At 40.5% G+C, this 25,987-nt stretch overlaps 1 protein-coding gene across 2 annotated transcripts; it reads left to right on the top strand.

The window, feature by feature from the left end:
* Positions 1–1,924: 1,924 nt before the first annotated feature.
* Positions 1,925–24,516, top strand: st6galnac5b (ST6 (alpha-N-acetyl-neuraminyl-2,3-beta-galactosyl-1,3)-N-acetylgalactosaminide alpha-2,6-sialyltransferase 5b). 2 transcript variants are annotated; one of them, XM_037771319.1, is made up of 5 exons: positions 1,925–2,081; positions 2,615–2,833; positions 17,476–17,885; positions 20,254–20,361; positions 23,266–24,516. In XM_037771319.1, the coding sequence occupies exons 1-5, from the start codon at positions 2,061–2,063 to the stop codon at positions 23,507–23,509; spliced, it is 1,002 nt and encodes a 333-aa protein (XP_037627247.1). In that variant the 5' UTR covers positions 1,925–2,060; the 3' UTR covers positions 23,510–24,516. The 2 variants fall into 2 exon arrangements, with proteins under 2 accessions (XP_037627247.1, XP_037627248.1); XM_037771320.1 differs by lacking the exon at positions 23,266–24,516 and adding an exon at positions 22,705–22,822 and having other exon boundaries at positions 1,931–2,081.
* Positions 24,517–25,987: the final 1,471 nt, after the last annotated feature.

Here is a 25,987-nt window from a genome sequence, read left to right as displayed (position 1 = left end):
AGTAGGCCTATGTTATGTAACTTAAAAAATAGTAACATTAGACAATTTGTGCCTCTTTTTAGGTCACAGGAGTGAAAATGAGTCATCCTCAACATTTGTTGTGTTGTGGTTTCAGAATGATGAAAACAGTTGGAGAACAAAAATAGGATGGTGTCTCTAGGATGTTTTTTTTTCCTTGGCAGCTATCATGTTTTTCCCAAATGATGTACAGATTTTTATGCATTCTATTATCAAATGGCTTGAAAAATAGTACATATAGCTGCCGTAAATCTCCTCGGAGCGATGCCCCCGGACCCCCAGCTCATTGTCACCCCCAGGGCATCAAATACTGAGGCGTTATCACGGCTGGCGGTGTTCGGTACCGCCCGACACGCACCGGGTGTTCCATTAACTATAATGTAAACCCATCCAGGGCAACGGTAAACGCTCCGAGACAGTGCGCCTGGAGTGTTTAAAGAGTGAAAATAGACACATCGGGCGAGCAGGAGGGGTTGGTGGATGGATGCAACAAACACAACGCTTTTATCCAGGAGACCGCTGTTCGTGTCCCGTGCGTCACTTTACAATCAGCTGTTCGTTCGTGTCCTGTGTTCACAACGTTCAGTGTCATTTTCACTTGTACAAACGTAGTAGTTTTAAGCCCAACCATGTAGATCTTTCCTAAACCTAAGGTGGTTTTCCTAAAGTGATCCCGAGGGTAACTATAGTGGTTTTGATGCCAAAAATAGGGGCTTGACAAAGCGGTGATATGTGACGAGTTGGGATGAGAACGTGTTGCGACCCTTCTTATGTTTGAGGCTGAGCTAAGTGTTGACACCGTCTGGCTTCGCCCCTGACAGTTAGCACATTACAGTAAACTGAAAATATACAATGAGAGCTGCAGTTGCATTGTACAGTAAAGAAAAATGTCAGAATGGAATAAATTCATGTAATTTAGGAACTGTTGTAGTAATAAATTAAATACTAAAATGTAAAACCGACCCAACCGGTCGAGGCAGATGGCCGCCCACCCAGAGGCTGGTCCTTCCCAAGGTTCCTACCCGCTAAAGGGGAGTTTTTCCTTGCCATTGTCGCATAACAATGCATGCTCATGGGGGATCCCCTGTTGGGTCTCTAAATTATAGAGTATGGTCTAGACCTGCTCTTTATGAAAAATGTCTTGAGATAACTTCTGTTATGAATTAACGCTATATAAAAATAAATTGGATTGAATTAAAATATCAAATAAACTATAGGCAGCTTTCATTGCTCCAGGCCAGCACACAGTCATACTGTATGGTCATGAGGATGATTATTATACACCTGCCATCTCCGTGAAGAATAGAAATCTTCAACTGGATTGAAAAATGAGGAGTAAGAGTGGGAAAAACTCAAGGCACCTATACAACAACAACATGTGCTGGTTATAATGTTTGAATAAGATTTTAGATGGGAGGACTTACACAATGAGCATATTGATTAACACACCTGAGAATAATACATTTCATTAAAAGAGCCTGAATGCACTGGGCCATTTGACAATAACTGTGATTCTGTATGAAAGCAATGAAAAATACATTTACTGTTGTGAGAAAACGGGCTATTTCACACAGTGTATTGAGAATAATGACTGTCATTTGATAATTGTGCCAAGAAAAAAACCCCGCAAAGGAATAATTTAGTGAATTGATAGAAACAGAGATGCAATAAAATCACTATAAACACACATTTGAAAGAGAGCTGCCTTGATATTAAACCAGGAGAATCACTGCACATCATCATCATAATGTAAAGTGTGTAATAATCACCATCTCATGAACCCCCAGTGAACCCTGGCAGTGTGAGGTGAGCTGGGAACAGGAGTTGTTTAGGACCATGAGGAGTGCAGAGTCGAGTGAGGGCGTCCCCGTGGAGGAGAGCATGGGAGAAGAGGAGTAGTGGAGCGACGCTTTCTCTAGCTGATCCCAGTGATGCTGCTGCTCAAGTGTTGCATGCTGAAGAGTCCTGACGCTCTGCTGTGAGAGAGAGAGAGAGAGAGCTTTAACAGGATGATGGGATGAAGGTTGGAATTCCGAGGGGACATGAAGATGAAGATAAGAGTGGTAATTATGAATGAAGCATCACTGTAATGTGCATTTGTGGGTAGATTGTGTTTTCAGAAGTGAGTTATACAGGCTCAGCTGTCATTATATAGTCCACTGTGTGTGTGACCTAATTGCACTAATTTTATTTCCATCTTTTACAGTATATTAAATTGATCTTATTCCTGTAAAATAATCCTTTAAAGGAGTGCACACATTTAAAGATTTTTTTTCTGCAAGCAAACTAATTATGAATTGAATGAATTATGAATTCAGCAGCTATTTTTTGCACCGCTCTTTAAAGCATGTTGCCTTGTTGACAGAGCGAGTTGAGCGGATTTGAGTTTTCATTTGCAGCCTTGTATGAGGAAGAGAGCAGCTGCAACTATTGCGTTGCCTGCCTCTGCTTTTAAAGGTGGCATTTAATTAGCAGTGATCTTTCTTGATAGAAAAAATAAATAAATGTAGCTCTTCTTCATCCTGAAGCTGGTTTTCTAAAGTGCTTGATGTTGTTTTTCTGCTCTTTTTTTAAACTCTTTCATGTGTCTCTCCAGTGCCAAGGGGTTAGTGGCATCATCATCGTCACCATGGTTACCAGTTTTATGTTGGTGTACAACAACAGCGGCTCTGGCGACAGATCGGCTTCCTCATCGGCATCATCATCATCACTTTCGTCCCACCGTTCAGATGTTCCATCCACGAAAAAGCCAGAGAAACCGCAGAGACTCCCAACACCAACACTTGAGGGGTACACAGGTGTCATGGATCATAAGGTAAATATGCACCATCTGTGCACTGTGAGAAGATCTGTCTACTTTCATGATGCACTGCACAGTGATGATGTTGCAACTTCTTCCTTTAAAACATTAGAATATGTATGTTATTTCAGAGTACATGTCCAAACTATTGTATAATGTCTGATATATGTAGAAGCAGGTCCGGCTTAAGGCATAGGCCATATAGGCGGTCGCCTAGGGCGCAAACTTCTGAAGGGTGCTGGTCACCCGAAATAAAAAAATTAAAATTAAAAAGAAAATGCCAGTGAGCACCCTTCCTCATTTTCTGCATTAAGGTAACAAATGAACAAAGAAGGATAGAAAGAAATGCACTTTTCACTCCTGTAACTCTGGTTGTAGTGAAACTGACTAAACACTTTTAAGCCAACAATATTAGGGACTAATTGTTTATTTATATTATAATAAATCTAAGTTATTTATGAAGATAAAAATCTTAACTTTTGTATGAGGGGTTTGTGGGGGCTCCAAAACCAAAATTTGCCTAGGGCACCAAAAAGGGCTAGAGCCAGAAGGAAGAAGAACATTATTTATTTGACTAAACATCGCCTATATGCAATTTTATTGGATTTGACGTCTTTGAAAAGTAAGAATCAAAATCTCTTCAACTTCCAAAGAAATAAAAGATGCAGAAAAGTGGTGCAGGTTGGGGCAAAGCAAGAAACATTCACCCACCACCACAGAGAAATAGGTTGTGTGTGTTTCAACAAAACAATGGCAATGTTTGGGGGCAGGGATCAGGTTCTTGTCAGTGCATTAGGTGCCTGCATGGAGAGGGGAGTGGGATTTGAGGGAATAACATACTGGCAGGTGAAAAGCGGCTTTTAAAAGTTTTGGAAGGAGTGGAGATGACAAGTGACAAGGACAGCAGCACATGGGACATTTTTGTGGTACCAAACCGAGGAGAAAAACTACAAAAAAAGGAGCAGTAAAGTCACTTTAAAGAGGACCTATGATGCTTATTTTCAGGTGCATACATGTAAGCCCTGTCTGCTCTGATTGGTCAGCTGGCCCAATCTGTTTGTGATTGGTCAACCGAACCAAACTCTTCGGCTCTAAACATAGACTGTATATAAGAAGTGGATGTAGTCACCGTGATGTCACCTATTGGTTTGTGGACTGCTGTTTTGAAGCCTCGAGTTTGGCATTTAGGCCGTCACATTCTTGGTTTTTCGCAACCAGAAGTAACACAAGAAGGTGAAGCTAAGTACAACCGAACTCTGAATAAGACATTTTTGGGCGACTAAAAACGTTATAATTAACTTTCATGAAGTAAAAACCCGCTGTGAAAAGGTTAAAGTTGAAAGACGAAAACATGGACAACTCCCAGACCAGACAACGCTGTGGTAGCGACCTGTTGATCACAAGGTAGCCACGCCCTAAAGCATACCCTGCATAGCATATGGTCTATTTTACTCTTAATGGGACCATAATTTATTAAATGAACATCATGGTGTATTGAAGAAGACTTGAAACTAGCGATTGAGACCATAAACTCATGTTTACAATGTTTACTGAGGTAATAAATCAAGTGAGAAGTAGGCTCATTTTCTCATAGACTTCTATACAATCAGACTTCTTTTTGCAACCAGAGGAGTCGCCCCCTGCTGGCTATTAGAAAGAATGTAAGTTTAAGGCACTTCGCGATGGCTTCACTTCTCAGACCCAGAGTTGCCCACGGGCTCTAACTAGCTTTTTTTGAGGGTGTGTGCAAAACTAGCCGCTACATATAGGCAGATATTATGCAAATGTGTTACTTGGTGACATCACATCGTTACGTAAGAAAAGGCATCTGTGGGGGAGAGTAACCCCCTTTAAGCTTTGTAACTTTGCTTTTTACATGCACAAAAAACTATATAACACAACTAAAGGAAAGGGGAAAAGCACTAAAGCATAATAGGTCCTTTTAAATATTTGTATTGTCTGGGATGTGCGTCAGACATATTTAGCTTGATACACTGATTCAATGATTATCCTTTAACGTGACAGCGGTGGCCTTATACTCTCCTGCCATACAGCAAGGAATTTGAATTAATCCAGTGCATTTGGACATATTTGTGTGTGACATATTTTTGTCGAGCACCCGGCCCTTGGAAAAAAAATCAACCTTGATTGCTGTGATACTTTTGCACATAATGTAATACAAACTGCACCTAATCTGTATTCTAGTGCCATCCAGGTAAAGCAGAGAGACGAGCATGTAAATGTAGGGTTCACTGAAAATGGCTTTTTGAAGCTTCGGGTGCTGCCCTGGTTTCAGGGAGAGCTGAAATATCCTCTTCTGTGTGTTTGACTTGTGTACACGTCCTTAGCCACCTCACAGCTGGATGTGAGACCCATTTTTTTCAGTTTGGATAATACATTGATTATTAGCACATTTTTATTTATTATGTTTTTAAAGCAGTGCACTGTGTTTTTAGCAAGAACAGTAAAGTTCCCTAAATGTGATCCTTGAAATTGTGTAGCAATTTCTGAAGCTTCAGAATGAAATATGAGTTTATTACAGCTTTATTGTCTCTTGTAAGGCTCTAATAATATCAATTAATCTTTTAAACATTGAAGTCTAAAGCTGAACTTCTCTAGCACCATTATACTTTAATCTGTTTCCAGATTCATAATTAATGTGCCCACCATGAAATATTTAGCGACAAAAGCACTTAAAACAGGGTGGATTCCTATAGAGCGGCTGCTCAAGACATCACTGCTGTAATCTTTCGGTCTTATAGGCGCCACAGTCAGTGTTATTGTTAAGGCAGTGGCCTATCGTTCAGACACAACACAGTGTTACAGCTCATTCAGATAGATAGATCATTCAGACGCCGTCGTGTCTCCCCCTCAGTGAGAAAGATACGCAGCGAGGCACAGCGGAGTGGAAAGTACATTGCTCAGGCAGCACCGAGCAGGAGAGGATTTGGAGGAGAAAAAGTGTTGTTTACAGTTCACCTTTCAGTGATTAATGATCAGTGATATCAGAGCATGAGAGCGCTGTTGGTTTGGAGAGAGGTTTGATCTTAGCTGAGGCTTCCTGGACTTCTTGACTTAGTTCAGGGCTCCTCTGTGATGTTGGAGCCCTCATCAGATACCTTTAAAGGACCAGTATGTAACTGGCAGAAATGGAATATAATACTAATAAGTATGTTATCTTTAGTGTATAATCACCTGATAATAAGAACCGTTGTGTTTTCGTTGCCTTAGAATGAGTCGTTTATATCTACATAGGGAGCGCAGCCCAGAACGGACAAACCAAACGCACAAGATCCTTTAGCACCTGTATGAAATGCACCGGGCTTTCAATTAACTATAAAGTAAACCCATCTGTGCAACAGTAAACACTCAGAGAAAGTGGTCGGGAGTGTGGTGACGTAGTACAAGGAGCAGAAAAGAGACACACATAGGGTTGGGAGGGGAGGTCGGGGGGGTCCAACAAACACAGGGCTTTCATCCAGGAGACCGCTGTTTGTGTCCCTTGCGTTAAGTTTCACTTTCACGTTACAATCTGCTGTTCGTTCATGTCCCGTATTCACAATGTTGAGTCTCATTTTCACTTTACAAACGTAGTAATTTTAAGCCCAACAATGTTGTTTTTTCAAGTGGTAAGTGGTTTGTTGCCTAAACCTAAGCAATTGTTTTTGGTTAATTCACAACGTTAAGCACGTGTTTCGTGTGACCAAAAAGTGAGGCCAAGGGGTCTGACAAAGCGTCTGACGAGTTGGGATGAGGACGTGTTGACTCACTCCTCCCTTTCCAAGACTGCGGTAACATGAGCCGCTGAGTGCAAAACCGTGGTAATGCCGTGGTACCTTTCAGGACCTTTGCAGCACTCAGAGACCATTCTTACCACAATAACACTACTTTAGGAGCAACAAAATTCAGAGGGCGTCTCATGTTATCGCAGTTTCACAAGCATGTCGGAGAACTACGGTGGCCTTCATGTAACATAAAATCACAAAAGGCCAGTGTTTGGTTTGTTCGTTCTGGGCTACTGTAGAAACATGGCGGAGCAACATAGCGGACTCCGTGAAGAGGACCCGCTCCCTATGTAGATATGAAAGGCTCATTCTAAGCTAACAAAAACACAAAAAACTCTTAGTTTCAGGTGATTATACACCAATGAAAACATTATATTCCACTTCTACTAATAGATCCCCATAAATCCTACACACTGCTCCTTTAAGAGAAATGAGAGTTTGGAGTTTTTTTGCAGTGGCGGCATTACATTATTCACAATCTTTTCCCAACTGTCCACTTTCTCCTGGCTGACAGCTGATTCATGATGGATCCACACTGCGACATTTTCATACTGCTTAGTGCCACCTCCTGTGGGGGCTTCCAGCTCCTTCTGCTGCTGCTGCTGCTGCACCCTCCGACAGAGCCGGGGAATGGCTAACCAGAGAGCAGACCTGCTGTAGGATGTGTGGAGTGGGTGGATCGGTCTGAGCCGTTTCCTCCAGGGTCATCTGAGGTCTGCTGTTGCTGTTGCTGGAAGGAATCTTGGCTCTGACTCGTGCACACACACACAGGGCTGCACACATATTCACACGGCACTGGTGGGTGCTTGCATGCAGACAACCTGCATGCAAATGCCCAGACATGTTGTTAAAATTTGATGCCCTCGTCAGAGCCAGGGATGCTTGAAAATGTGAGGGGAGCTCTATCTAATGTGCCTGCTGGACCCTGTTTATGGCCCCTATTAACTTATGTGCATATCTTGTTTGCATGGGCTGTGATTTCACCAAGGTGGGTGATGGTTCTGTGGTTGCTTCGCTCATTTATGTCTCACCCAGGAGTTCGCAAAACACCCAGCACACATTAATCGCTAAGACCGCGCTGCTTTGTGTGGCGGCGGGTTAAAGGCTAAACATTTGACTTTTCCCTCAGCATCTTCAGTGCTTAATGGTGATGTGAAAACTGCAGCACAGCAGTGTTGAAACCCGCAAATCTATATACTGTGAGATCAGACTTTAAAGTTATAGTGCACATTTATGTGGGGTATTTTTGAGCATCTTGCAGAAGTCTTATGTTTCTCTCTGTCTGCCTTCTGCAGTGTCTGCAGGTTTCTGTGAGATGTCCTCCTCTTGTGTGTATTTCTTTTCTTTGACAAGCTACAGTAATTAGAGCTGCAGAGTTGGATAGAACCTTTCAAATACACACACACACACACACCTAGACACCCACAAAGACAGCCGCTCCGTTCTTCTACTTCGCTTCTCATCCTCTCTCTCTCTTTCTGATGTTTTGCCAATTGCAGTTAAAGAGATGTTGACCTTTGAAGAACTGTCAGCAGAATCAATCTACATTGGCCTTTATGCGCTCTAATCACAAAGCCTGCGTGAGAGCACAAATGTGGTTTGTGTGCCTGTACCAGTTTATGATGTACCTACTTATTATGGGCCATACCTCTCTGTGCCTCTCACAGCCTATAATGCAGTCAGCCTTGGAGAAATAGGTGTCATTAGAAAGTCATTTATGCAACAACAAAAAAATTCTCTTCTCAAGGCTGACCTCTTTCTATGTTAGATGTGTTGTACAATAGGTATGTTAATGTACAGCTTACTTAATGGATGAGGTTCCAGGATATATACATTTTAATACCAGCGCTCCTGGAAAAAGAGAATATTTGATCAGATGTCATCCTCAGACTGACACATTTCATCGCTCAGTTAGTAGTCATACTTAGTATATACTTAAAAGCCCCAACTACACCTGGTATTACAACACAGTCTCACGGCAGTTCATGAAATAGTTATAACATTTAATCTATTTGATTTGTATACATTGACACCAATTTCCCTTTTTTTTCTCGTGACGCTCAGCATGACTTTCCACAAAGTATATTTTGTGCGTTTTCCTACGAATATCGAGCAACATGTGACGCATGTGACAATTTCTGCTCTAGTCTTTTCAAAATAAAACTACTAGGTTAGGTTTAGGAAAATATTGCAGTTTGGGTTAAAATAACATTAGAAGTGGCGTTACTTAAGTACGGAAGTTACGTGACAAATAAATCAACTATGACTTGTGGTTTCACGCGGGACTCAAACCCCAGTCTCCTGGGCAAAATCCTGTGTTTTTTCACCTACCCATTCACCCCGACCTCTGCTCTATGAGGCTTTCGCAGCTCTTTATACTTCGTGGTTCACAATTAGGTGGATTGCATACAAATCGATTCCGTGCTGAACATCACGAAAAAAATTCGAAATTCATGTTTATGTACATGAATCAATAGATTAAATTTCGTGACTATTTCACGACCTGCTGTGCAACTGGGCTGGTTATTAAAATGTGCTCTGTATCCGCATAATGACATCCAATCCATGGGTGTTTACATTTACACCTGAATGCTTTCTCGATGTTATCTCGATTGTGCCCATTCTCGATTGCGGTCAGATACCTAGCCATTTCCAAATGTGGTCTGGCTGATCCGATCACATGCATATACTGTACGTACACCTGGCATTAACATGGGTTTTCCCATTGGGCTACCTCCAGGTCTGAAAAATGAAGCCAATGTTGAAGTGCCTTAAACTTGCATTCTTTTTAATAGCCAGCAGGGGGCGACCCCTCTGGTTGCAAAAATAAGTCTGATTGTATAGAAGTCTATGAGAAAATGAGCCTACTTCTCACTTGATTTATTACCTCAGTAAACATTGTGAACAGTTTATAGTCTAAATCGCTAGTTTCAAGTCTTCTTCAATACAGAATGATGTTTATTTCGTAAATTATGGTCCCATTTAGAGTCTACCTTGTGATGACAGGTCGCTACCACGACATTGTCTGGTTTGGGAGTTGTCTGTGTTTTCGTCTTACAGCTTATTCAATGTCTTAATCAGCGTTCGGTTGTACTTAGCTCCACCCTCTCGTGTCACTTCTGGTTGCAAAAAAAACAACATGGCGACGGCCAAAATGCCGAACTCAAGGCTTCAAAATGGCAGTCCACAAACCAATGGATGACATCACAGTAACTACGTCCACTTCTTATATACAGTCTATGGTTTTTCCTTATCCAGATAATGTATTGAGATATAGATCTCATTGCGTAAATGGAGTACAAAAGCACTCTAACTCCTTATTAATTCAAATATCTGCACTACTAGATGGACAATGTGAATGGCAAGAGCTGACAGGAAGTCATGAATATCATCTTCTTTCCAGTCACGGTGGAAACCAGCCAAACATTTTCACATCTCCCCATCAATGTGCTGCTAACGAGATGCAGAGATGCAGCCTTATCTCCGTCTGAGGTTGACTGGATGATGATGATGAAGAAGAAGAAGAAGACAGGCGCCTTCATTCTCTCGTCTTTATTCCCTCGCCTTTATTCCCTCGCCTTTATTCCCTCAAATTGAGTTCAGGATTGCGGCTTGAATGTGTGTTACCAGGAAGAGCTTAATGAGATGTCAACTGTCAGGAGGATTTTGGTGTAATTAATTGGTCTCTGAGAAAAGAAAGCAGCTCTGATCATTAAACCTTCACACCACACAACAGGTGCCACTTAATCCACCTCTGCTCTCAGTTGAGCCATTAGCCTAATTCTGTATTAGGAAGTGTACAGTTACTGTTATGATAAGGATCAACTTCTAAATAATTTGTACCGTTGTAAGCAAATACCGCAGAGTCTTCATGTTTGAACACCGCCGCTCACACCAGAGGATGTTTGACATTAAGGGACTATGGTCAACAAGTCCCATAAAAACACCAAAACCAACAATTAATGTCTGTGTCCCCAAAGCCTAACATGTCTTATTCCTCTGTGCCTCAGATCTCCATTGATGCTCTGTTGTACTGGGTGACATGTTCCTTCATCATGGTAGTTTATTTGGAGTCAATCCCACGTATATATGGACAAGAATGTGTAGGTTATTTTATGGCAGAATAAAACTGAACCGAAACAATCATCATCTTGCATCATCACTGCAGGTTATGATCCCACAACAGTATTTATTATCCATCTGTACATTTTTACTTCTATAAAATCTGAAGCAATACAATGTGGGATTGTTAACAGACCGTAGCGTTCATGCCATGAACATTACTTACCTTAATAAATGAATTAATTAAATTTAATTAAATAATTTAATTTAGGAATTAATTAAATTTAATTAAATAATTTAATTAATTACTTGTTTCATTCCATTTTGGCAACGTTCGAGGGCACCTGATTGTGCAGATATTTCACAGAATCCTGACACTCAATAAATACAGTGTACTACTCATTATAGTTGCCTAAACAGGAAGTGATTTTCGACAAAGCCATCTTCTTTTCATGGGATTTGTTGACAAGAAAAATATAGATTAACACAGTCTTATCCAAGGTTAACAATGACAATAGGGCCGTTCTTGTTTTGTTTTTTAATAATGCCTCTTCTCTGACCTCTAACTAGCTCAGCTTTGCCAAGTTTCTTTCCTCCTACTCTCTACCCTTCTTAAACTGAAGGGGGTGCCGAGGCTCTGGTGTAACATTAGAGGCTGACTGATGGGGTTTGCTCTGAAAGCAATTATGATCCTTGGTTCCCTCGGGAAGCATATAAACAGGATCATACTGATGAGTCTGTGTGGGCCGTAATTGACTGGGACTGGAACCGGAGCCATAGCCTACTCCTAGAGTAACTGCTTCTTCTTCTTCTGTTGCTCTGAATGCCACAATTTAACACTCTCTTTATTTGATTTATATACAAACAAAGTATCCCAACATACACAAGCACACATGGAAAAAAAACTCAATATAGTACACAATAAGTCTTCGCAACCCCCCACCCAATCCATTCCTCCCTCCCTACACATAAGGGGCACTACTAGCCACTCCATTTTTTATGGTAAATTACATTTTCTCTAGTTGTAAATGAAACAAGACATCTTTCAACCGCTTGGCATGAGAACCGGGCTTTGGATTTTTCCAATTAAACAGGATAACGCGACGGGTAAATGCAACAGCATTGTAAATATTCACAGACCAGGCAGCATTCTCTAAAGTGTTGTAAGCATCGCTCAGCAATGTGAACATTATCCAATTAGAGCACAATCTTAAATTGGGACGTACTAGTTCAAGGATTGATGTCCAAGAGTCATTAAAAAGTGGAATGCCCAAAGTCTTATTCCCATTACGCTTTTGTCCATAGACTAGGGATTCAATGCACCAACTCATAGTTATATTAGGGAGATCATACCCTTAAAAAGATATGGTCGACGATGTTGGAAAGCTAGCATCATTTGGCTTCGCCTCAGGAGCTCCGTCTAAACCTACCACCTACCCTCAGGGCTCCTTCCAAGACAACGCCCTCCACACAAATGCACGAGCACCGCCGCATCGTAACTACTTCACAGTCACAGAGCGGAGAGAGGACATCAACTCAACAACGCTACCTCATGATAAGTAACCGTGGCAGTGCTACTTTTGGCTGAGTTTTCTCTTTCATTCTCCAGTCAACTTGTGCGGCGACGCGCTTTGAGTTCAGGCTGGTGCACGCCAAGGGTAGAGTAAGAGCAGGGAGGCATCTGATTGGTTCTTTCCAAGTGGACCGCTGGGCAGTGATCGCTAGACATTTTTACAGGATTGCAGCAGCTACGGATGACGGCTCATTTCCGGTCCTTTTTCAGAGCTCATAAGTAATGGATTGCTGTCGGGGTGTAAAACCATTTCAACCAATATAAAAAATAGTGTATACTAAATAACATTGTCAACACTGCCTTTAATTTCTGTATTTAATGATAATATATAAAAAGTGTAGGATTGAATGTGGAAAGGTGTTAAATTGTTAAAACTCCTCAGTTGTGCAAGGTAAATTAGGTTTTATTGCTAATTGTTCAAAGGATGCAACAACTCCATATACTGTACATACTGGTTGATAAGCGATCCAGTTGAAATCTCCCCCTACTATAAGAGAGTGAGTATCTACATTCGGTAATGAGGAGTAAAAGGCATGAATAAAATATTCATCATCCCAGTTGGGAGCATTAATACTTGCCAGTGAGTCACAGGTTTGCTGGAGAGCTTTCAAGAGGAAACGATATATCTGCCATGGGAATCAGAAACAATCCCATCTGCTTGAAAGAGGATGTCTTTTTATGAATAAGTATGACTGTGCCTCTGGCTTTGGAATCAAATCTAGAATGATAAACTTTCCCATTCCAAATTATTATGTATCCTTCTAGCATCTCTATTACAAAGATAAGTTTCCTGCAGAAATGCTCTATGCCTACATTAAAGGGGCTCTCTGTAAGAATCAGTGACAGTTAACAGTGACACCTGTGGCCGTTAAGTCAACGACTTAGCGTCCTGTTGGTTGCGCTTGTGCTCACACTATGTAGACGCAAGCGAGCATCGGTCAAACCAGGGGAAAAAAAACGACCCGCAGATAGAGGAAACCCAGAAAGTCGTGGAAGGTCTAATTTTTTAGATTAGGTTACAACCTGTTCACACATAGGCAATAAAAAAAACGGTTATACATGTAAAAACAGTCCCTTTAAAACTTAAAGGGACTGTTTTTACATGTATAACCGTAATAATAAAGAATATTATTTGCCCTTTTAATATGCTATGATATGAATATGACTTTTCTGTGATTTTTCAGTTGTCAAAACCTTCATTTAACATATCTTACAAAACTACTCTATAAAGCCCCAAAATCCCAACGTTGTTCCGATAGTTAGCAGCCTCCTTTAGCCTGGTATTATTGCCTCTAGAGGAAGACTTGCCAGCCATTTTTTAAAGATGGGTAATTTTAGCACCAGAACAGTTAATGTTTAGATACTATTTGAATGCATTTTCGATAAACTACCTCCCAGGTGAACTATAACACCAGAAGTCTGTCTTTAGTCCACTCGCCATCACATCAGAGTTCACTGAGTGGCCTCGTAAAGTGGAATAATCCAGGAAAGTGTTATCTTATGAGGTTATGCATTATTGATCGAGGTAGACAACCCTCTGTCCGCATGATAAAGTGCAGGCTGAGTGTGTGTGTGTGGGAGTCAGCAAGTGTTCAGGCGTTAAAGGACCTCTGTGTTAATTCAAGGCTGATTAAAAATCTACCTGTAATATGCAACACATTACACTCATTCATTTATTCATTCGTTCGAGAGTCCGTGGGTCGCATATTCAGCTGCCTGCCGTGTGAAAATATTCTTCATCTGATTCTGAAAGGCCCTCTCAATGTGATATCTATAAGTGGTTATTTCCCAGAATCATCAAGCTGTCAGAAGCTCGGGGAGCTGGAGCATCACCGTCAAGGACACTTTTAGTATTTCACACAAGCACTATTTCAACTACAACACTGTCCATGCAACCTTCAACCGCCTTTAACACATTCCCTGACTTTTAAAATGATTAAAAGTTGCCCGGGAGTAAGTGTTTGTGCAAAATGCACTCTATCTGTTGTATGTAGAAGAAGAAACAGCTAAAAGGACTGTGATTTTTTTTCTTCCCCAGCTAAGGCAGGGAGGGTGTTTGTGCAGTGAAGCGTGTAATTTGCTCCAGCCAACCTGTTATTGAGGGAGGTCTGTGTACACATTGGGCAATGTGTTGAGGGAATAGAAATACCTGTTTCCTCAATGCATAGAGCCTGTGTGTGTGTGTGTGTGTGTGTGTGTGTGTGTGTGTATAGACCGGCTTACAACTGGTTTTGGATCTTGACACTTTTTAGACAGTTTCAGACTTCAGAGAAACGTGATTGTATTACATATCTGGGCCGACATCAAACTCTGCACAAAGATTTAAGGACATCCACCTATACACACACACTCACACACACTGGGCAATCATTCAGCGTGGGGTCACAGAGATAGTGGGAGAGTATTATAAATATAGCAGTGGGAGCAGCAGAGCCTGTGGCGCTGGTAATATCACCTGTATGCTCACACACACACACACACACACACACACTCCCACTTCACAACCTGATGGAGTGTGAAGCTCTGAGCTCAGTTCAGAATGCCAATGCTGCTCTCTATTAAGGTTCAGAATAATTCATGTGAAGAGTTTCTGGGTTTTTGCTGTCGGATCGTTCAATCTAAGCTCGTCTTTTTCAACTTGAAATACCTGGTTGGACACAAAACACAAACACCATGGGGCCTCATTACAGGAAAATATCCTAACTGCTCGTCCTGTCTTAACTTCAGTTCAAAGATGGGAAAAATCTTCCTATTACAGAAGCAATTCCTAAACTCATGGAGGCGTCCTATCAAACCTCCTATCTTATCTTAACTTAAGAAATCCTAACTAGAACTGTAAATTAGCAAATTAGTGTTTACAATGTACATGAGACTGCCTCTATCTTTAATTTGATAGCAAAGAACGTATATTGCTAAGAAGTGAAAGTCAATTGTTCGTTCCATTGCAACATCAGCGCCCAGCAGCAGAGCTACGCACCGCCATTTTGGACTGAAAGCGAGTCAGTAAAACGTCCACCTACAAAGTGCCGTACAAAAGTAAAACAAAATTATTTCTATTCTATTGTCATATTTAATGTTTCTACCAAAATGGCCTGTATTGAACAATACAAATATTATAAATATGCATACTATTATAACTATTTACTAATTTATTTATGAAACTTTTTGCCCAATTTCAGACACAAGGAGTCAGAGGCACTAATAGTGTTGGTGCAGGAGAGAAAAACCCCATCTTATTAATTAATTAATTAATTAATATGGTGGGGTTTTTCTAACAACGAAATATAATGATTGTTACTCAAACCGTATGATGATGCTTTAAATTTCCCACACCATGTATTGATGAGTATATATTGACTGCAAAGTAAATTAATTAATTAATTAATTAATTGACTGCAAAGACAATTAATTAATTAATTAATTGTCTTTGCAGTCAATATATACTCATTAATACATGGTGTGGGAAATTTAAAGCATCATCATACGGTTTGAGTAACAATCATTACATTTCGTTGTTCATGTTGTCACCCATCTTCATCTTCACTGCCCTATACCTAACAACAGTACTGCTGCCATTTTTTGCTGTTATTTTGAATTTAGGACAGGGTTTATGCCATCCCTTAATTAGGAATTAGGAAGGCTCTGTAATAGCTAAATTCCTATCCAAAGATAAGATAAAACATTTTCCTAAATGCAGTTAGGAAACATGCTTCTGTAATACCATAAGTCCTAAATGTCATCCTAAATTGAGATAAGATAGGATTTCAGTCTCCTGTTCTACATAATGCAAACAAACACAGCAGCCCTGCTTATGTGTGTTCTGACCACTAGCGTACCTTTATTCCTTCCATTGCTCTGAGGTTGTGTTTGACTGAATAAATATACCGCCTTATGTGTATTCATGATGCTCCTCCAAAAATCAAAGTACTGCACAGAATAGCCTCTGCTCCGCTGTCAACCTGCAGTACATTTGAATAATAGGATACCTGACAGAGCAGCCCCATTACCAGTTTAGCTGCTCCACTCTGTGTGCCAGTTACACTTTATTCAGGTCTTGTGTGGCTGCAGGTGACAGCATACTCATGGTGTTACAAAGGGCAGGATAGTTGAAGCTGTGTGTGTGTGTGTGTGTGTGCTTGATGAAAACTACATTAACCTGTGAATATCAATCTAAAAAGCCGGAAATTAAATTCTAAAATTTTGATTACATTATCAGAGGTGCTTTATATCAAGCTTGGGGAAAGTGCCGTTGTCATGGCTGCATGTCTACTTGTGACTGAGCTGAACTCTTTCAGGGTCACCGGATTTTTCCTCTCTGCCAGTAAGACTTGACCTTGATGTCTACAGGGCTCAGTTTCATCCCTTCTGCCTGTTGCTACTTTAACTTGTTGCTACTCTTTAGCCACACTAGCTAGAGGCGTAGCTCTATGGATGGCAATAACAGTCTTTCAGACTTTGGTGATCCCCTGACATTTCCTCTAGCACCATTATGAGGTAGACATTTGTGGTTTTGAGTAAGACGTCTTGCTCTAAATTTTGGTGAGGTAAAACTGTCATGACCACTTTCAAAGGGGTACCTTGACCTCTGACCTCAAGATATGTGAATGTAAATGGGTTCTATGGGTACCCACGAGTCTCCCCTTTACAGACATGCCCACTTTATGATAATCACATGCAGTTTGGGGCAAGTCATAGTCAAGTCAGCACACTGACACACTGACAGCTGTTGTTGCCTGTTGGGCTGCAGTTTGCCATGTTATGATTTGAGCATTTTTTTTATGCTAAATGCAGTACCTGTGAGGGTTTCTGGACAATATTTGTCATTGTTTTGTATTGTTAATTGATTTCCAGTAATAAATATATACATGCATTTGCATAAAGCAAGCATCTTTGCCCACTACCATGCTGATAAGAGTATTAAACACTTACAAATCTCCCTTTAAGGTACATTTTGAACAGATAGAAAATGTGTGATTAATTTGTGATTTAATATTTTAATCGATTGACAGCCTTAGTTATAACATTAGTGATCCCTCAACTTTCCCTTTAGTGCAATTAGCATTATTTGTCCAATACTTTAATTTATTGCCAAATAGTTGCAGGAGCTTCACAGCGTTTCAGACAGAGGATGAAAAGAGAGAGAAAACTCTGGATTGAAATGACTGTTTTACAGCCTATCTTCAATATTCTCTGAATGAAACAGACTATTCCTGACCTTTAACCTTTCACCTCTACAGCCTCTGAAGATGCACTGCAGGACTTGTGCCCTGGTGACCAGCTCTGGCCAGCTAACCGGGAGCAGGAGAGGTGATGAAATCGACCAGTCTGAGTGCGTAATCCGCATGAACGATGCTCCCAGCATAAACTATCAGCAGGATGTTGGCCGACGCACGAGCCTGCGTGTCGTAGCTCACTCCAGCCTGCAGAGGGTGCTGCGGAGCCGTCAGGAGCTGCTCAATGCCAGCCAAGACTCAGTGTTCATCTTCTGGGGACCCAGCAGCTGCATGAGGCGGGATGGGAAAGGCCATGTTTACAACAACCTACGGCTGTTGAACCAGCTGCTGCCCAAACTTAAAGTCTACGTCATTTCTCGGATCAAAATGCTGAGGTTCGATGAACTATTTAAAAAGGAAACTGGGATTGATAGGTAAATATATCCACAGAATCAGCTCTGTCTTTGTGAGGTTTGTTTTCAAGACATTTTGTGACCTTAGTGAGACAAATGGTATATCTGTATGAAAACACACAAAATGTCTTTAACTTATGAGTTATAGACACTTGAAATAGTATTTGCAGTGAGTGAAGAGTTCTGAAAAGCCTCACATATTTTGGCATACTCGCTCACAAAAGAATAAGTCAGAGAGCTAAACACTCACAGCATTATTAATGGGATTTAGATTCAAACTTGCCTGTGATCTCTGGAAGGGTTTTAAGGGATTTGACTCATGCCAAGTTCACAGTTGACCCCCTAATACCAGGCTTAGGGAGACTATCGCAAAGTATTTTCTTATGTAGTACCATGTAGTTAGTAGGACCTTTACAGAGCCTGTACAGCGGCTCAACATCATTCTCTTTCAATGTTATTTGGATTCTGTCAGAAGTGTTGTGTTTCCCAGTGATTATAAGCAGAAAACAATAATGGTAAGTCAGCATAAATCAGTGTCTTGGAGTGAGAACTGACAGCATACCATTGTTGTGTTGTATCTGAACTTCTTTCGCTGAGCAGTGATGATGGGGAGTGGCTGGATGTCGAGTCCTAAAGGCCCAGACTCACCAGCCCGACATAAAAAAAATAGCGGCGACGAAGGCGGACCTTTGAGTCGCCTCACGTCGTCTTGTCTTGGCCAAAAAGTTGCACTCGAACACACCGCAAAGACTACAGCCGACGGACAACTACCACGTACGTTCTGTGCCTACGTGAGATTAAATAACTCTCCATACCAGCAGGTAGCGGTTGTCTGTATTTGTCACTCAAAAAGAGAAACCAGAAAACCAAGAACAGCAGATATTGTAAACAAGCCGTTGTTATGACACTTACGTGAAACAAAGCGGCGTTTGCCGACCATTTTTACACAACTGTGTGACTTTACTCGTTGGCTTGTTTTCCTCACTTCCGTTTCTCTTCTTGTGCACTGATTCGTTTAAGCTGAACCACCAATCAGAGAGATTTTTCTTACTGATTGGCGCCCACGGCTGATTCAACATGCTCAATCGACCGAAAAAACTCCAACATGGGCAGACTAGAGCTGACCGAAAAAACTAGGCCGACAGATGCTCACCGATGGCCCAAAACTGTGCGACGGCTTGGTGTGTCAGGACCTTAAGACAGACTCTGTCTGCCCTCATCCTGCAGCTCAGCATCTTTAAGTGCCACAACTGCCAAAGTGTTCTCGCTTCAGCAGGAAATTAGTAATACAACTTGCTTTTTCTGATTGAATTTAGATTTGGTACACAGCCTCTCACAACATTTTTTTTCTATTAGAATAAGGAACTATTTTCCAAATCTAATAATTGTATCAGAACTGCAGGGCTTTGCGGCCAGGAGGCCGGGGTTCGTATCCCGTGTGAAACCAACAACTCGTAGTCGTCTTTGTGTTTACAAGCCTTAAGATTCACTTTCACTTTTGAAACGTAGTTATTTAAATCCAAAACACTGTGTTTTTCCCTAAACTTAACTAAGTTTTTGTTGCCTAAACCTAAAGAATTTGTAGTTTTGTTGCCTAAACCTAAAGACGTTGTTCAGTCTGTGTTCAAAACGTAACGTTTCATTCAGTTTTACAACATGTTAGAACGTGTTGCTTTTACTTTTACAATGTACCAGGCGTAGTAAGCCCCAAATGACCCACGTCTATAGTATGGTGCTCATAGCGACCGATAACGCCTATCTAATGGCCTGATAACAGTCGAATCGGATGCTAATAAGTTTAGAAAATGTTCACACCAAACAGGATTTTGATATACTGAGACCACCCTAAATAGGCACATTTCTTTCTTTTTATACTGAATATGAAACATATGCAAGCTTCCTGCCTTTAACACATGATAGTGACATGTCTCTTTTCATACAGCATGTGGTGCAGCTACCTGTACCGTAGAACAATGGCTGACTGAATATGAGCTAAAGACATTTTGTCAACATCACTCCAGCTATTCATAAACTCATTTGCATGTGAAGAGTAAGCCAACAGGAAGATAAGAGGACGTTGAATGGAGAATACAATCACTTCAGCCTTCAAGCAAGAACAGTCAATGTCAGAATAAAGGTCTTGCTCATTGATATTTCCTTTATTGTTGTGTACGAGGCATAGAAGTCTTTCTTTAATCTGTCTTTTTGCTTCGTCTGTGTTTATCTCTGAAAAGATGATTGATCAGATAAAATCTAGGATTAAGTGCTCACAGCTTTAATTTGGTCTCATCGGATCAATTAGTCTCTTGGAAGGAGGCAGTACTCCCAGTATATTTAGATTATATGAATGGGGATTTACTAAAAATATTGACTTTCTCTCGTCTTCCAGGAAGAGTTCCAACTCCTGGCTGAGTACCGGCTGGTTCACCATGGCCATAGCCGTGGAGCTGTGTGACAGGATCGACGTGTACGGCATGGTGCCACCGGATTTCTGCAGGTAGACTCGCATTATTTTGTAAATCCAAGAATTTAGGTGTTTAGCAATTTTAATTCACAGTTGTTGTAGTAGTAGGAAGCTACAAATACCAAAATTCCAATACTATGTACTATTGGTAGGGCCAGTCTGTCATTTTATACCAAAGGGATTCAATTCTGTTCACTTACTTAAATTTATGTACACAACTTTCTACGTTAACTTCAACAATGTCAACTTTATCACACATTAGTAGATGTGGAGCAAAACTAGTTTTCATTTGGAATCTGTCAAATATTCATTCTCCTTTTATCTCTGTTATGGTCTCCACCAACTCCTGAGGGAAATATCTGTCTCTTAAGCTGCTAAATGCGTCTCTATGTTCACCAGCTAGTCGTTAACTTTGTCTGTTGGTGCTGAGCGGGTAGTGTAAAGTGGATTTATCAGAGCTTTTTAACTGAAAGCAGCTGCCTGCTTTGTCTGAAAACAACACTGATGAGAGCTGTGAGACTGAACCAGAGCAGTAAAGTTGAGGCCATAAAACAAAGAGCTGAAAGACGCTACGAAGCTTCCTAAAGCAGAAGTCTAGTGATAAATCTCTGTGGGCTACAAGTCACACCTTTCACATACACATAGTCATTTGATCTATTGGTAATATACAAATTAGGGCTGTCAATCGATTAAAATATTTAATCATGATTAATCACATGATTGTCCATAGTTCATCGCGTTTAATCGCAAATTAATCGCACATTTTTTATCTGTTCAAAATGTACCTTAAAGGGAGATTTGTCAATTATTGAATACACTTATCAACATGGGAGTGGACAAATATGCTGCTTTATGCAAATGTATGTATATATTTATTACTGGAAATCAATTAACAAAACAAAACAATTACTAATATTGTCCAGCTGTCAGTGTGTCAGTATGCTGACTTGACTATGACTTGCCCCAATCTGCATGTGATTATCATAAAGTGGGCATGTATGTAAAGGGGAGACTCGTGGGTACCCATAGAACCCATTTTCATTCACATATCTTGAGGTCAGAGGTCAAGGGACCCCTTTGAAAATGGCTATGCCGGTTTTTCCTCACCAAAATTTAGCACAAGTTTGGAGCGTAATTCACCCTCCTTTGTGACAAGCTACTATGACATGGTGGGTACCAATGGATTCTTTTAGTTTTATGTGATGCCAGTATCATCACTCTAGCTTTAAAACAACCTAAAAATCTCAAGTTGCGTTAATGTATTTAAAAAATTAGTGGCGTTAAAATGAATTTGCATTAACACGTTATTATTAACTTTGACAGCCCTAATGATAATATTGATTATTGCAACTTTAACTTTATTATCCCAAAGGGAAATCTGTCTCAGCGAGGTGAAAAATTGAGCAAAAAATACATATACATAACACATATATTACATGTAATATAAATATGTAAAGCCTTTCACATAATGTAAGGTCGCATAAATTACAATGTACTTCAAGTTACAGCATAACTTTAACCCGTAAGAGTACATCCAGACATTATCATCCAATTCTATTATTCTTATTGGTGCCTTCATGTATTTATCGTGTTAGAGTCCATTTCATTTCCCACAATGAGACTGAAAGAGTTTGGATATATGGTAAATGTTTTTTAAAGTGTTGGTGCCTTTGAAAGCTTATTTTTTATTATTTTCTTATCAATTATGTTTGACATTGAAATGCAGAAAATACAAAATCATTAACCGTCTTTGAAAAAGAAACAAGGCAATGTCCCTTTTCACTGTCAGTTTCCTAGCAACAGTGTTCACATGACCACCTCAACACCAAGAATACGATGTCCTTGACTTCTCAGGTCAAAAATAAAAAAAGCTCACAAGTTTCATTTGAAGGCATAATTATATAATATATAACTCAATTTAATGTACTATTTTTCTTAACAAAAAGCAAGACCTTTACTTTTTAATATTTACTCATAATGGGAAAGAAAATCAGCAAAACTCCACCAAATAATAGTAAATAATAATTACCAAATAAGAGATTTTTGATTAATGTATTTGAAAGACACCAAAGTTAAAAGTAATATTATGCTCTAACACTTTTGAACAGTCGCTCTCTGCAAAATCCTGTTTCATCTGTTAAATTAAACATCCAAGACACTAAATATCAAAATGTATTATCCTCAAGACTTCTTCTCAGTTTGTCACTTCCTGTTTGAGCAAGTGGGGCAAATAGTGCACGAAGCGGATGGGAAACTCCAGCTCCATACTGTGTGCTGACAACATGGGTGTGTTTCTACATAAAAACCTTGTCTAGTAGCTACAACTTTAATGATGTCTTCAACTTGTAATGACAATCTAACATTTACTCCCTGCAGTGACAACTTCAAGAATCTTTTATTGCCGTGCAGTCAGGCTTCTGAATGACTGTGATTTCAGCACCAGAGGAAATGTTCGTCTCGACATTTTACAATAAAAATAACACATTTCACTGAATGGGTTAGAAATGCAAAGTACGGCCGTTTAATATGGCTTCAGGTTCACTGGAAATAGAAGAATAATTTGGCTAATAATGTTCTCACAGGAAGGGCACTGAGGACAGTTTGACGCATTTAGATATTCATAGAGAAATGCAGTCCAGATTGAAGTGACTGTCTTGTCTCTGAGTCTTCCGCTGAGCTTGGCGTGACCGTGAATATCAGAGGAATAACATGGTGAATAATGAACACATCTGTGAGCTCGGATTCTTCTGATCTTTTTCTGTTTTTCTTTGTTCCTCTCTCCATTTCTCCCCCACTGTGACTCGCTTCCTCTCACCCCACCCTCATCTCATAATCATCCCCACGCTATCTTCCACATCCCTCCCTCACACTTTGACTTTCATGCCTTTTTACTCCTCTCTTTCTCTCTGTTCTCCTCTCCTCGGCTCTCCCGTGTAGATCCCCCTCTCATCCCTCTTTGCCGTATCATTACTATGAGCCCTCGGGGGCCGACGAGTGCTCCATGTATCTCACACACGAGAGGAGCCGACGAGGAAGCCACCACCGCTTCATCACGGAGAAGGTCGTGTTTGCAAACTGGGCCCGAACCCTCAACATCCACTATCACCAGCCAGACTGGAAGCCAGCTGCTGTCGCCGTTGGTATGAACGGCTCGTACGCTCCGGTTCCAGCTGGATCCTGAGATTCACTCCAGAGACGGTGTGGAATATTAGTGTGGACGGTTTCCAGCTCTGGACGATATGAATGCATGAGACAGCAGTAGAGGAGACCAGGCAACTGTTGTGGCTGTTAGCCCGCTGCCTAAGCAGCTTGGCAGAAAGGGATCATTGCGTAATAGCAGCACAAAGCCCCAACAATGTTTTGGAAGTGTAACTATAATAGGATGAATTTCATACTGGAATCAAAGCCATGGAGGTTGGCTCCAGTGTTTTTTTAACTCGGTGCAGAGCTGCTTTAACAACACAGGAGCCGTCAGAGAGGAGGCAGACGATGAGGCAGCACAAGACGGATTCATTTTCATAAACTGAATACACTGAGGTCACGTCCTCATTATTTCTGGCAGTTTTAATGACCTGAGGAGGAGTTTATACTCTACAATCACATACAAATTACACTTAGTGTTTTTTTTTATTTTTTCCAAATGTGACTGTGATATTTTAATTTTTTGACACTTTTTAAACCCTTTTCAAAAACACGATATTCACAATACAGATAACACAAAGAAAAAAAAGTGACACCTCATATTTCACACGTTCTCATCCCAACTCGTCACATATTGGCGCTGTGTCAGACCCGGCCTTCAGCATTACTTTTCGGTTGCAGTAAACACTTGCTTAACATTGTAAATTCAAACAAAACCACTTAGTTAGGGGAAAAAACTCTACGTTTATAGAGTGATCATATGATTTGATGTTATGTACACAGGACATGAAGCAGCGGTCTCCTGGATGAAAGTCTTTTGTTTGTTGGATTTTCACAGAATCAAGATTTTTGTAGTAATTTGATCTGATTTCACTTGAGATGCATTTCAAAATCATGTGTAAATGTAATCCACCTAAATCATATCTAGACTCAATCCTGATTAAAGGGGCATGTTAAACGGTAACTTAGGTATTTTTCAACCTGGACCCTATTTTCCCATGTTTTAGTGTCTGAGTGACTAATGGGGACCACAATTTTTGAACTTGGTCCAGTATTGAAGGATAACGCTGCGACCGGCATCCGCGAAACGAGCTGCGAGGCCAAGTGAGCAGCATCAATGTAACTTCACGTCCACTAAAAGTACTTGTTTTTGCCGCTGACAGGCTCAGAGTGTTATTATAAGTGTCTGACAACATTATGGAAAGAACCCTACAGAGAAATAAAAAATGTTTCTTACCTTTCGCTTGATCCGGTCTGTTTGTTATTGTGTCCAAGTCCCGCTCTGGATATCCGTATATGTAACTGGTCCAGTTGCGCCCAAGTAGTGTGACTCTGCGTTGTGTTCTGGCGTAGTGGTAAAGAAGAGGCAGGAGGCAGAACTGGGTTCCTGGTTCTTTAGTCACAATCTCTGTGGAGATAACAATGGACAAAGTCATCCGCTGAGAGTGAGTGAGAGAACTGGCTCCCCCTCATATCAGTTAGAAACGGCTTTCTTTTAACCATAACACAATACAATTTCACATCTTACAACCAGGGTCTGAAATTAGCACCCGCTACCCGCCAAATGCAGGTAAATTGTTGGCAGTGGTAGGTAAAATCGTCAGGCCATCCGCTACTTTGGCAGAGAGGGAAAACGCTGGGGATATGAATAGAGAATTGGTTCCTAGTTGTCCGATTCCTTGGCTGTCATCCCTCCGGGCTGTATCATGTTTTCAGTTTGTTTGGGACCGGAGCCACGGCAGACAGAAAAGAAAGCGTTCAAAAGCATGGCGCATGGCACAGTCCTGCTTGGCTAAATAACAGAGCTGCTAAAGTTAACAGAGGTGCCATTAAGTTACATTATGGTGCATTCAAGATCAAAAATAAGTATAAAAATAAAGATAAAAATGAGTATTGAGCGAAGGCTAATTACAACGTTATCATGATGTGTTTAAATGTAATCTCGTAAAATTAAGTTTTTGGCGAGAAACTTTAATAAATCCAGTTTGAAGGAGATATTTCAACGCAATATAAAATGGATATTAGAGAGGGAATGTTTAACCTCCTAACACTACCTCTAAGCAGCTTATAATACATCACTAGAACTACTGATGCCAAGATATATATTAAAAAGCAAATATTTAAATAATCATAATCATTTGAATTGTGTTTTTATGCAAATAACCACTATAGATGACAATAACAAAGTACAGTACAGTACAGCACTGTGTAGGCTACAGTACCCTCCCACCCCCGAAAAATGTGGCTCCGCCGGAAGCTATAGTGTCATAGGAACACTAGAATTTACCATGCATATGTTTTTATGTAAAATATATCAAACACTGAATGACATCAGATCTAAAATGTTATCCTTAATTTAGAGATTTCAAAAAATACTTGCCTACCACAATGACAGGCAGTGAAAGAAGTTAATTTCAGAACCTGCTTACAACACATTAAAGGGACTGTTTGTAACTTATTACACGTATAAATCAATCCGGGTCGGTGTCCCATGCACGCTCCCTTGTTGCTACGCTGT

This window comes from Sebastes umbrosus, chromosome 5 (assembly GCF_015220745.1).
Source record: "Sebastes umbrosus isolate fSebUmb1 chromosome 5, fSebUmb1.pri, whole genome shotgun sequence".
NCBI lineage: Eukaryota > Metazoa > Chordata > Actinopteri > Perciformes > Sebastidae > Sebastes > Sebastes umbrosus.
Note: the sequence above shows the minus strand (reverse complement) of the source record. Positions and strands in the feature narration are given on the sequence as shown.

Bases quoted from the DNA above. Each gene is read 5' to 3' on its own strand.
- st6galnac5b (XM_037771319.1), top strand. From the start codon at position 2,061: ATGAAGATGAAGATAAGAGTG. The intron at 2,082-2,614 runs GTAATTATGAAT...GTGTCTCTCCAG, and splicing joins TGAAGATGAAGATAAGAGTG to TGCCAAGGGGTTAGTGGCAT. The intron at 20,362-23,265 runs GTAGACTCGCAT...TCTCCCGTGTAG, and splicing joins GTGCCACCGGATTTCTGCAG to ATCCCCCTCTCATCCCTCTT.